This window comes from Oncorhynchus tshawytscha, linkage group LG13 (assembly GCF_018296145.1).
Source record: "Oncorhynchus tshawytscha isolate Ot180627B linkage group LG13, Otsh_v2.0, whole genome shotgun sequence".
Classification (NCBI taxonomy): domain Eukaryota; kingdom Metazoa; phylum Chordata; class Actinopteri; order Salmoniformes; family Salmonidae; genus Oncorhynchus; species Oncorhynchus tshawytscha.
In genome coordinates, this window is record NC_056441.1 from 37,305,795 (window position 1) to 37,318,093 (window position 12,299).

General features: G+C 42.6%; 1 protein-coding gene across 2 annotated transcripts; it reads right to left on the bottom strand.

Annotated features, from left to right (window-relative positions):
- Positions 1-749: 749 nt before the first annotated feature.
- On the bottom strand, positions 750-12,173 carry lypla2 (lysophospholipase 2). 2 transcript variants are annotated; one of them, XM_024441740.2, is made up of 11 exons: positions 12,074-12,110; positions 10,272-10,279; positions 9,707-9,799; positions 7,149-7,180; positions 6,456-6,521; positions 6,225-6,272; positions 5,321-5,391; positions 3,643-3,716; positions 3,343-3,444; positions 2,918-3,094; positions 750-2,780 (listed from the first exon to the last, which is right to left on the bottom strand). In XM_024441740.2, exons 3-11 carry the CDS (start codon positions 9,782-9,784, stop codon positions 2,730-2,732), a joined length of 699 nt encoding a protein of 232 aa, XP_024297508.1. In that variant the 5' UTR covers positions 9,785-9,799; positions 10,272-10,279; positions 12,074-12,110; the 3' UTR covers positions 750-2,729. The 2 variants fall into 2 exon arrangements, with proteins under 2 accessions (XP_024297508.1, XP_024297507.1); XM_024441739.2 differs by lacking the exon at positions 10,272-10,279 and having other exon boundaries at positions 12,074-12,173.
- Positions 12,174-12,299: the final 126 nt, after the last annotated feature.

Sequence of the window (12,299 nt, forward strand, 5' to 3'; positions counted from 1 at the left end):
CAAGAGAAAGGTCACAGTGTATTATTTCCGGTTAGGTTCGATTTCGTCTCTAGATGGCAGCAGTGTAGGTGCAAAGTTTTAGACTGACCCAATGAACATTTGCGTTTCTGTTCAAAATGTTTGCCCAAATGTGCCTTATTGGTTTATTGATACATCTTCAAGTTCAGAACTGTGCACTCTCCTCAAACAATAGCATGGTATTCTTTCACTAATAGCTACTATAAATTGGAAGGATGCAGAATTTAAGCTTTCTGCCCATATCACATATGTCTTTGTCTTGGGAAATGTTCTTGCTACTTACAACCGCAGGCTAATCACATTAGCTTGCGTTAGCTCAACCGTCCCGCAGGGGGGGCACCAATCCTGTAGAGGTTAAACCACCCGAATTCATACATATTTCAGTGTCTGCACCATAGAGATAGAGGACTCATCTTTATATCTGTCCTAATGTAACGTCTGTGACAGCATGGGCAGCGCCATTGAGGCTACAACTCATAGGAATCCCCACCCAGGTGACTACTTTGATGACTTTAAGAGGGGCAGAAGCATGATGGAAGACCTCAATGGCTCTGCCCATTCTAAAACTGCCACTAGAGGCCTCTATCATTCTCTACGGTCTGCAGATGTCCGCAACAAAGAATTGCACCCTTTGTCTGTCCGTATTTTCTTGAACAATATGGTGTACAGTTCACAGACCAGACACATTAATACTGTGATCATGTTCGACAAAAACAAAAACTGTTCAAATGCACGGTTATTTGCATCATTTATTCCACATACAGGTGTCTTAGAAAGTAAAATAACCTGAGGGACCAGCAGTCGCTCAACATATTTTAGCCAATCAGATTAACAGACACAATGATGAGATGACAAAGTGACAATACACATTGAGACCAAATGAAAAAATCTAAATGAGCCACAACTGTAAAAAATTCTAACAATGACAAAGTACAACTCAAGAGAACAGACATGAGACACTTTATTCAACCTTGTCCCACAGGGAATTAGGTGACAGGATGGGACTAGAAGGCAAAAAAAAAAAGGGATGGAAGAGAGAAAAGCATACAAAATGTCATCCACTAATACAAGTGAAAAGTAAACGTGCTGGGTCAAGGAAGATGACATGGGGGAAAGATGTAATAAGACAAAGAGGGAGTAAGAGACATTCATTAAATAGCGGAACAATTAATACAGTTGTTTTATTCTCCAATGTCTACCGTTTTAAATTAGGTTTCAGTAATACAGAATAGGTCATCATAAAGAGAAAACATTGACAAAAGGAAAAATACAGAACACCTGATTTTAGCACAACGACTCAGTTAAAGTCCTACGCCAAGCTCTGCAAGTGGTTCAAGACTAATGCTTTTTTTGTTTTTTTAATCACCCTTCAATTAATAAAAGGAACAGCTTTTTTCCCCTCAGCCTTCCCACCGCATACCAATTTTAAGAGTCAAATAACAAGACCTGGTTAAAGTTAACTCTGACCTTTCACACTGTATTAGTGGGTGAAGGTAAGTTGTCAAATGAGTGAATAGTTTTGCTTTGACAGTAAAAATGACCTTGGTCAGTGAGAGAGCGGAAACTTATTTGTGCTGGACATGGATGGAATAGAACATGGCTCACTGGTCAAATGCCAGATGCTAAGAGGGAACGGCTAGGAAGAGCTGCAGTCAAATGAGTCAAGTTGTGTGAACTACATTTTATGTTCTGGTCTGGTTCTGGTACCATCTGGAGCAACACATGATCTATTTTATCTTTGCTGACCATCTCTTTTGTGGAATAGACAAATACTTGTAGCAAAAACAATTATGATTTTAAGCCCTAAGCCCTTTAAGGTGTATGAAATTAATAATTTCAATATTTCAGTCAATACATTTAATTCAATCCCGCAACAATCATTTTGGATTCAGGCAATGGAAATATTTGATTTTAAACATTTAGTTTTATCATGGCCCATTTATGGCAAACAAAATAAATCACATAAATGTACACATTACCCACATCATCAATAACCCTAAATTGTGGTAAAGAATAGAACATTGTGGCAAAAGTAATGATCCATTGGTTTCCTTTATTTCAATTGGGTTTTTATAACGTCAGATAATTGAATCAGCACAAGTACGGGCACCCAAGGATAGCTGTGGCGTGACCACAACCCCACCAGTGGCCGTGAACCCGTTGGGAACAGCATACACAGCAGCATGGCACCAGAGTCACTCCAGACGGCACCAGACTTCGGGGCCTGAGGTCCAGAACCACAGGCTGCTGAACCTGCCATCTCCTCAGCCTGGGTCAGGCTCTGACACTGGGTGGCATCTAAGAACAGGAGGAGCCCCCCTGCCCACTTACTGCTTCACTCACTGACACACACAGCAATGGAGGGAAACAGGAGTGGCGGTTCAGAGAAAGAAAGAGGGGATAAGGTGGGTTGGGTAAGATAAAAGAATCCCAGGGGTATGTACTGTGTTTATCAGTGATTCTCCCTCAAAGCGAAGACTTGTTTGCCCACTTCAGTGTGTTCAAAACTGTGCGTTTATAAAAAGGTGTGTCCAGTATGATGTGCGTTGGATTTTTATGGAATGAGGCATGTATTATGATGTTATGTGAAAGTACGTGTTACTGTGTTTGTGTGTGTGTGTGGGAGGTGCTCATGGCTGTTTCCTGTGAGAGAATGGCAGGTCAGAGGTGAGAGGTCAGCGTCTAAGAGTCACAGTGGGGTTGAGGTGAGGTCAGATTCGGGGCAACTGCTTCTCAATGAATTCCTTCACTGCTGCCATCTCCTGTAAGATCAAAATAAAGAAGCATATAAGAAACCGAACATCGTGAATACTTCCACGCTGATACTCATATAAAACCATTAGCACACATAGAACAACATGGATACTCATGCATGTTACAATCAAAAAAAACTTTTTACCTGAGGACAGGAGCTGTGCATGAGTCCCGGGTAGGTCCGGAAGGTGATTTTCTGAGGGTTGACGATGACCTTGAGCTTCTCGGCTGTCATGGCCCCAAACTGCACTGGGATCATGGGGTCCATCTCCCCATGACACTGCAGTATGGGCATGTCCCTATTCCCACTGGTGCTCGCCGCCTAATGGGCACAACAGACCATTACATTCAATTATTAAAAGCAAAAAGTGAAGACCAAGACCAGGTTCTAACGTCAAATAACCTATTCAGTTTATTCATATCTATACAGCAAAATCATTAAGAGCAATGGAGAGAAGAACGTTTCCCAGTTTGGAATCCAGCCCAGTAATAAAAGAAACAGCTCTGGGGAATGTTCAGGGGACTGAGTACCGGAAATTGTAGAGAAACAAGTAAGCTGTGTAGCTGTACCTGTGGGAAACTCTTGTGAAGCGGAAGCCAGCAACTGAGGGCAACCACACCTGCCAATTGCTGCTGACAGGTGAGGGCGGTGTACAAGGACAGAGCCCCACCCTGGGAGACAGTGAAAAATAGAGGGAAAGTAAAAAGGTAGAATGTGTTTAGACCTATGGAGATGTTCATGGTTCACATAGTTTACACAGTTTCAACAGCAAATGTTGAAAAGTCACTGACAATCAGGAAATGGAAAAATCATTTTTTTGTGTTTTTTTGCACAACACCTTCAGAGCGATTGACATCGAGTAACCTCACCTGAGAGAACCCTCCAAGCATCACACGATTGGCGGGTATCCCATTCTTTACCTCATGGTCGATTATGGCTTTGACTGTGGAGAAGTAGGGTGAAATCAGAGGCTGAACATTTACCCAATGTCTAGTTATGATGGGCACAGTTTTAGCTATCATGGTTATGTTAATAGATCTTGGCATGATATCTATGTGCATCTACAGTGCATTCGAAAAGTATTCAGACCCTTTCCCATATTGTTACCTAACAGCCTTATTCTAAAATTGATTAAATTAACTCTCAATCTACACACAATACCACATAATGACAAAGCGAAAATAGTTATTTACAATGTTTACTTAAAAAAAATAAAAAAATTTTTTTAACCTTATTTACATAAGTATTCAGATCATATGAGACTGATCATCAATGAGATGTTTCTAGAACTTGATTGAAGTCCACTTGCTCTAAATTAAATTGATTGTACATGGTTTGGAAAGGCACACACCTGTCTATATAAGGTCCTACAGTTGACAGCGCATGTCAGAGCATAAACCAGGCCACAGGGTCGAAGTAATAGTCCGTAGAGCTCTGAGACAGGATTGTGTCGATGCGCAGATCTAGGGAAGGGTAGCAAAAGATGGCTGCAGCATTGCAGGTCCCCAAGAACACAGTGGCCTCCATCATTCTTAAATGGAAGAAGTTTGGAAGCACCAAGAATCTTCCTAGAGCTGGCCGCCCGGCCAAACTGAGCAATCAAGGGAGAAGGGCCTTGGTCAGGGAGGTGACCAAGCACCCGATGGTCACTGACAGAGCTCTAGAAGGACAACCATCTCTGCAGCACTCCACCAAATCAGGCCTTTATGGTAGTGTCCAGACAGAAGCAACTTATCAGTAAATGGCACATGACAGCCCACTTGGAGTTTGACAAAAGGCACCTAAAGGATTCTCAGACCATGAGAAACAAGATTCTCTGCTCTGATGAAACCAAGATTGAACTCTTTGGCCTGAATGCCAAGCGTCACACCTGGAGGAAACCAGGCACTGCTCATCACCTGGCCAATACCATCCCTACGGTGAAGCATGGTGGTGGCAGCATCGTTCTGTGGGGATGTTTTTCAGCGGCAGGGAGACCGGTCAGTATCGAGGCACAGATAAACAGAGAGATCCTTGATGAAAACCTGTTCCAGAGCACTCAGGACCTCAGACTGGGGTGAAGATTCACCTTCAAAACAGGACAACGACCCTAAGCACACAGCCAAGACAATGCAGGAGTGGCTTAAGTCTTTGAATGTGCTTGATTGGCCCTGACAGGGCCCAGGCTTGAACCCGATTCAACAGCTCTGGAAAGACCTGAAAATAGCAGTGCAATGACACACCCCATCCAACCTAACAGAGCTTGAGAGGATCTGCAGAGAAGAATGGGAGAAACTCCGCTAATAGTGGTGCGCCGAGCTTGTAGCGTCATACCCATTAAGACTCAAGGCTTTAACGTTTTTTTTTTTTAAATTATACATATGCAAATATTTCTAAATACCTGTTTTTGTTGTGTCAGTATGGGGTATTGTACGTAGAATGAAGAGGGGGAAAATTAGTTAATCCATTTTAAAATAAAGGCTGTAACGAAACATGTGGAAAAATTCAAGGGGTCTGAACACAGTCTTTATAACATGCATAATACTTGTGCCACACTGATTGACTTACTGTTCTCCGCTGCCCTCTTGATGCCAGCCTCGTCCTCTGGAGAATCTGGGCTGAGACCCATCAGGTCAAACCTACAGAAACACACAGATCCATGTTCAGACGATGTAATACTCATCTCAAACAGTGAGCTCCAAATGTATTGGAACAGTGACATTTGTTGTTGTTTTGGCTTTGTACTCGAGCACTTTGGATTTGAAATGAGTGAAAGTTAGACGCATTAATATCATACTCATCATTATTCACAACTTAATCAGGACCATCCGTAATCATGGTAGTATCCACATTAATGTAGAAGTGTTTAGAAACTTGTTTTAATCTTATTTACAATAAAGGTTACTCCAAAATGACAATACATGATTTACCATTCATTTCTATTGGGCACAAAATAATCTGAAACCACCAAAACAAACAGCAAATGCATCCAACAAGTTTGTAGAGTCACAATCTTCATGTAATCATTGTGTGCTAGGAATATGGTACCAAATACAAAACTTGACTATTTTAATACACATAAGTGAATTTGTCCCAATACCTTGGGTCCCCTAAAATGGGGGGACCATGTACAAAAGGTGCTGTAATTTCGAAACGTTTCACCCGATATGGATGAAAATACCCTCAAATTAAAGTGCACTGTCAGCTTTAATCTCATAGTCATAGTATAATTTCAAATCTAAAGTGCTGGAGTACAGAGCCAAAACAACAAAAATGTCACTGTCCCAATATGTTTGGCGCTCACTGTACATCTTATGTGCCCCTGGTATCCTGGTAGTGTGCGTGTCTTTGAAGGAATTTCATGTTCACAAAATCTCTTACCAAAAGGAAATCTCTTTTCCACTGAAGTGTAGTTTACAGTCAAGCCATTGGCCAATGGCAAATGTTTAAGATCAGTGCAAACATGACTCACCATGAAGGCATGGTCATCTTCATATTAAGAGTGACAGGGATTCTGGGCCTGTGGAGAAACAAAGGAATCAATGGACACATGCTATACTAGGTTAGAGGACTAAATGGTTGTGTAGAAAGATAAGAGACGACCAAAGACAAGATTCGACTGACTGCAACATTCCAGAAACTGAGGCACTCAAGAAGAGGAATAAACATGTCAGAAAATATGAAAAATAATACAAAGACTTACGCGTGAGGGCAGATATACTTTACATGTGGCAGTCGGATAGCAGTCATGGTGTCTGCCCAGCCATGTCTGAAAAGAGGAAGAGCAATTTAGAGAGATAAAGTGGTACTCTGTACAGATGAGGCTATTAGATTTATACAGAGAATAAAGGCGCAGCATACTAGGTTGGGCTTGCTCCGAGCAGAACTTGGCTAGGCGATGCGAACGTCTGTGCATCGCATACTCCGTTAAAAGACCTCCGCTTGAAAGGCAATTCTTTTTAAATGAAATTTTACTGTTTGTCCCCCTTGAGACGCTGTAGCAACATAGGCAGTATACATCCATGACAATAGAAGTGTTGATATACACTTCCTCAAAAGTCTGAATTAGTCGAAAATAAATCAGGAAATCTGCAATTCATTTTGACGCTTTTGCCGGTGAGGTCTTAGTCACTCCATTTTACATCTAACTAAAATGTTTGGTGCAGTATTTCTCTAGTGAAAACATTTGCATGAAAACTAACAGTGTTTTGTTGAATGACAAACAGTTCATTGAAGAATCCCGTTCATGGTTCCCAAACCTAATAGGAGTAGTACTGTTGTCAAATCACCGACGAAGCAGCTTCGACTTCAGCTACTGAACTTCGAATTGCCTCAGGAAAAAAAAAAAGTGTGAAATGCTGGGAAGCCTGAGACAGGCTTAAGACCGGAAACTCACCCTGAGTCACCCAAACCATGAAGGAAGATCACCTGTGGTAGAGATAGGGAGGGAGATTGACAGTTTTACATTGGGTAATGGTGCATTATGAACATCAAAGAGCATGCCAGTTTACTGGCTACTGCACTGTATTTGCATATGAACACCAGGTTCTAGTGAATCATGCCCAACAGCAAAAAAAAAAGGGAAAATTCCTGCTGTTGCCAAGACGACTCTCAGTTTATATTACTGCTTGTCAACTCTAAAGAAAAGCATTTATCAGAGGCATCATAAGAGAACATCTGAATTTGGTGAGCCATATAGATTTTTTGTACACTACGTAAACATCGAATGCACACCTTCAAATTAATGGAGTTGGTTTTGACCTAACAAGTGCTTGCAGACCCACAACTTTGGTGTAATCGGTTTGTTATCCCTTTCAGCGACAACATTTTAACAAAGCACAGTTCAACGTTTTTTTATTTACATTTGGTGGAGTTGTCAACTAACGTGAATTCAATGTGAAATGTCAAGTCATCAAATCAAAGTTTGTCACGTGCGCCTAATACCTTACAGGCTCTAACCAATGGTGCGGGGGGAAAAAAGGTGTGTGTGTGTAGGTAAGTAAAGAAATAAAACAGTAAAAAGACATTTGAAAATAACAGTAGCAAGGCTATATACAGACACCGGTTAGTCAGGCTTATTGGGGTAGTATGTACATGTAGATATGGTTAAAGTGACTATGCATATATGATGAACAGAGAGTAGCAGTAGCGTAAAAAAAAAGGGGGTTGGCGGGCGGTGGGACACAATGCAGATAGCCCGGTTAGCCAAAGTGGGGGAACACTGGTTGGTCGGGCCAATTGAGGTAGTATGTACATGAATGTATAGTTAAAGTGACTACGCATATATGATAAACAGAGAGTAGCAGCAGCGTAAGAGGGTGGGGCACACAATGTAAATAGTCTGGGTAACCATTTGGTTACTTGATCAGGAGTCTTACGGCTTGGGGGTAAAAACTGTTGAAGTCTTTTTGTCCTAGACTTGGCACTCCGGTACCGCATGCGGTAGTAGAGAGAACATTCTATGACTGGGGTGGCTGGGTTCTTCGACAATATTTAGGGCCTTCCTCTGACACCGCCTGCTGTAGAGGTCCTGGATGGCAGGCAGCTTAGCCCCAGTGATGTACTGGGCCGTACGCACTACCCTCTGTAGTGTCTTGCGGTCGGAGGCCGAGCAATTGCCGTACCAGGCAGTGATGCAAACAGTCAGGATGCTCTCGATGTTGCAGCTGTAGAACCTTTTGAGGATCTCAGGACCAATGCCAAATTTTTTCAGTTTCCTGAGGGGGAATAGGCTTTGTCGTGTGCCCTCTTCACGACTGTCTTGGTGTGTTTGGACCATTCTAGTTTGTTGTTGATGTGGACACCAAGGAACTTGAAGCTCTCAACCTGCTCCACTACAGCCCCGCCGATGAGCATGGGGGCGTGCTCAGTGTTCCTTTTCCTGTAGACCACAATCATCTCCTTAGCCTTGGTTACGTTGAGGGATAGGTTGTTATTCTGGCACCACCCCGCTAGGTCTCTGACTTCCTCCCTATAGGCAGTCTCGTCGTTGATCAGGCCTAGCACTGTTGTGTCATCTGCAAACTTAATGATGGTGTTGGAGTCGTGCCTGGCCATGCAGTCGTAGGTAAACAGGGAGTACAGGAGGGGACTGAGCACGCACCCCTGGGGAGCTCCAGTGTTGAGGATCAGCATGGCAGATGTGTTGCTACCTACCCCCACCACCTGGGGTTGGCCAGTCAGGAAGTCCAGGATCCAGTTGCAGAGGGAGGTGTTTAGTCCCAGGTATCTTAGCGATGAGCTTTGGAGGGTACTATGCTGTTGAACGCTGAGCTGTGGTCAATGAATAGCATTCTCACATAGGTGTTCCTTTTGTCCAGGTGGGAAAGGGCAGTGCAATAGAGTGCAATAGAGATGACATAATCTGTGGATCTGTTTGGGCAGTATGAAAATCGGAGTGTGTCTAGGGTTTCTGGGATAATGGTGTTGATGTGAGCCATTATTACCAGCCTTTCATTGGGCATAGGTAAAAAGTTGAGTGAAAAAAAAAAAAAAAAAAAAAAAAACATTTTTGCAAATCCAATCAGTCTTCCACGTTGATTCAACATCATCACATAGATACTTTTTTGACATTGAAACAACTTTGATTCAACCAGTTTCTGCCCAGTGGGTTCACAGTAGGGCCGGGACCATAACAGTACCGCGATACTCGTTAGTATCGTGGCAAGTAAATAAAACAAAGCGGATCTAACTTAAGGAAAATGCCCTAATGTTATTAACAAACATCCTTACGGTGTCATCCAGAGTCACATTTATTTTCCAATTCAAAGCAGACAATATTTTATATACAGCAGGTTTTTTTATACGACTATTTTGATACTGGTATCGTTCCTGCCCTAGTTCACAGAACCTCTGAACAACAAATGAGCTTCAGCATGGCAAGCTTTGCAAGAAGTGGCCAAATTTGCTGATGGATGCCCTAAGTTACACTATGGTGTTGGTGTGCTCTCTCACCGCAGCGGTCTCCTTCTCTGTCCCAGACACCGTCACAGCCTCGGCGAGCAGCGGCACAGACATGTTGTTGCCACACATACACTGTAAGGAGTGCTAGAGAGAGGAGGGGGAAGGGCATATCAATGATGTGGCTGGTTATCAATGCTGCTATTCATCACAGGGACAGACTTGATGACTAAAGACCTGAACATGCCGCAGTTTATGGCTGCTATGAACCAATGAGACAGGCTGAGTACTGAGAGTATTCTCCTCAGTCAGGAAGTACTGAAACTCATCAAATAAATGCACTCCTAACTGCAAATCTGTTATTAACCAAAATGCAAATAAGCTAGTATCAGCGCCACTGCCTATACACTGAAAACGGATATCGGCTAGCTAGAGCATATTGTTTTCAAAGTCAACATTTTATACCCTCATAGCGTCAGGTTGAGCGACATATGAAAAAAGATTGAGGCAAGCAAAAGACAAAAAAACAATGAGAGGAGAAATGAAAAGGAAAAGTGAGGAGGTTAATGTATAAACCTTCAGGGATATTAAACACAGAGTTAGTTACAATTCCACCCACCTAATGACCTGTAGTTAGTGAAAGCAAAGGGAGACAGAGAAAGAGCCAAATCAGGGGAATGATAATGACAGGCTCAATAGGGAGAAAGAACAGGACCGTGGGTCACACATCACAATAACTTTCTGCACTGCAATGACACGCATGCTCATTATACCTTTGCCTCATTTCCTTGTCACTGTCAGCTACTGTACACTTTAATAGGCTTAGTGCCTATCTTTAAAAAAGGTTGTACCTTCAAGAGGTGATGATGAATAGCTAATATTTGTTTAGTTAATTGTGGCCCACTCCAAAACAACCAAGCTATATGATTCCCCCATGCAGGATAGCCTACAGCACTCTGTCCTTGCAACCCGGGATCCTTGGGACATCCCGACCCCATTGAAGTTAACATTTAAAATGGTTAAAGTAAGGGTTAGGCTTGGGCTATGTAAAGGTTAGGGACGTCCCAAGTATCCCGGATAGCACTAACCCTCGCTGGTGAATTGGATACTAGTATCAATGACAAAGTGAAGGCTTTGTTCCTGCATGCCTGTATAATCTTTGACTTTATGCCGTCACTTAACGTTAGCCTGCCTGTAATTGTATTTGCAAGGCAAAAATCCTCAGTCCCTTCAAATATAAAGGCAAAATCGCTGCTTGTCCTGCACAACCCTGTCAGCAGTTGTTAAATAGCTAAGCATGGACGGAAGGAAATGCACCGATTTCACGGTCAGCTCTATCAGCAAGCCTTCTATTAACGACACAAACAATGCCGTCCATGCACCACTACATCACGAGTTCGCATCTGACTGGTATTAAACTGAGAAACCAAACTGACTGGTTCAGTGGATGGCGTAAAAACAATGTGCCGCCTTTATTTACTTGCATTCACAGCAGATAATGGCTCCATTTTCTCAGTAGTCAAGCGCAATTGTTACTGGGAATAAAAACCTTGTAAGGTTTACCCGGTGCGTAAATTCTAGCCACCAGGCAAGCATCGAGTAATATGCGGCAGTCAGTATAGCCAGCTAGCACCAGCAACACTGGGTTGTATTAATTCCGCTGATTCTGTTGCTAAATGTTTCTTAAAAACGAAACGAATCGGGGAGGGACATACCTGGAACTTTCCAATATAAAATATCGTTTTAGTTGCCAAATTAAACCATTTGGATTTATGATTTTACACACCTGATTTTAATAGTAAGCCAAGTTACGCATGCTAGCTAACGCATTACCTGGTGTGGCTAACTGCAACACGTCAGTTATATTTTTTATATTTTAGCTAGTTTAGTTAAATTATTTGACGTAGACATATGTGGCAATACATTGACAACTAGCGATCGAGGGTACGGCTATGTTGTTAATTAGCTACTGTAGCTAGCTAAAGGAAGGGGGTGGGTATGAAGAAACAATGGGGGCTGAGAGACGCAATTTAGCTCGCTGCTAGCTAACAGCCGTTGCGTTGTGCAACCCGGTGGGGAAATTCAGGAGAGGTTAAGTGCAAATCCGCTAGCTAGATTGTTTAAAAACGTTGCCATCTACATCCAAGCAGTCAGCTTAATCCTGTTTAACTAGCTACACATCCTCAAAGATGACCAGCAAGCTAATCACACAGCAGCAATCTGTAGTACAATGCCCTCCGGTATCTTTCGAGCTTGGTTCGATTGACATGTGGGCGAAATTCGACCAGGTATTTCAATACATCACATTCCCCATGCCCTTCAACCAAAGCGGTAACCAAAAGGCCCATATGGGTTCGGTTCGGATGGGGTAAAGGAGTATTGTAAAAACCGCGGCCCGCTAATACAAATTCATACACTCACCACTTGCTGTCCCAGAATCTCAACGGAACTTCCGCTACTGCTGTAGAAGGGCGGGATTATTTTTAGTGACGTCATGTCCACACCCTTTCTCCTGCTCGCGCTGTACACCCCGCCATCAATTGATCCATTGATATAAAATATTTGCTTAGTGCAAATTGCACTACCAAATCCAAAGAGCATCTTTTCAATACAAATAACAATACTGTAGCCTTTTATCACTCCAAAA

Excerpts from the sequence above, each read along its gene's own strand:
- lypla2 (XM_024441739.2), bottom strand. The coding sequence starts at position 12,148 with ATGACGTCACTAAAAATAATCCCGCCCTTCTACAGCAGTAGCGGAAGT. Across the intron at positions 3,717-5,320 it reads CAAGAGGGCAGCGGAGAACA|TCAAAGCCATAATCGACCAT; the intron begins GTAAGTCAATCA and ends ACTTCTCCACAG. Across the intron at positions 3,445-3,642 it reads TGCTTGGAGGGTTCTCTCAG|GGTGGGGCTCTGTCCTTGTA; the intron begins GTGAGGTTACTC and ends ACTGTCTCCCAG.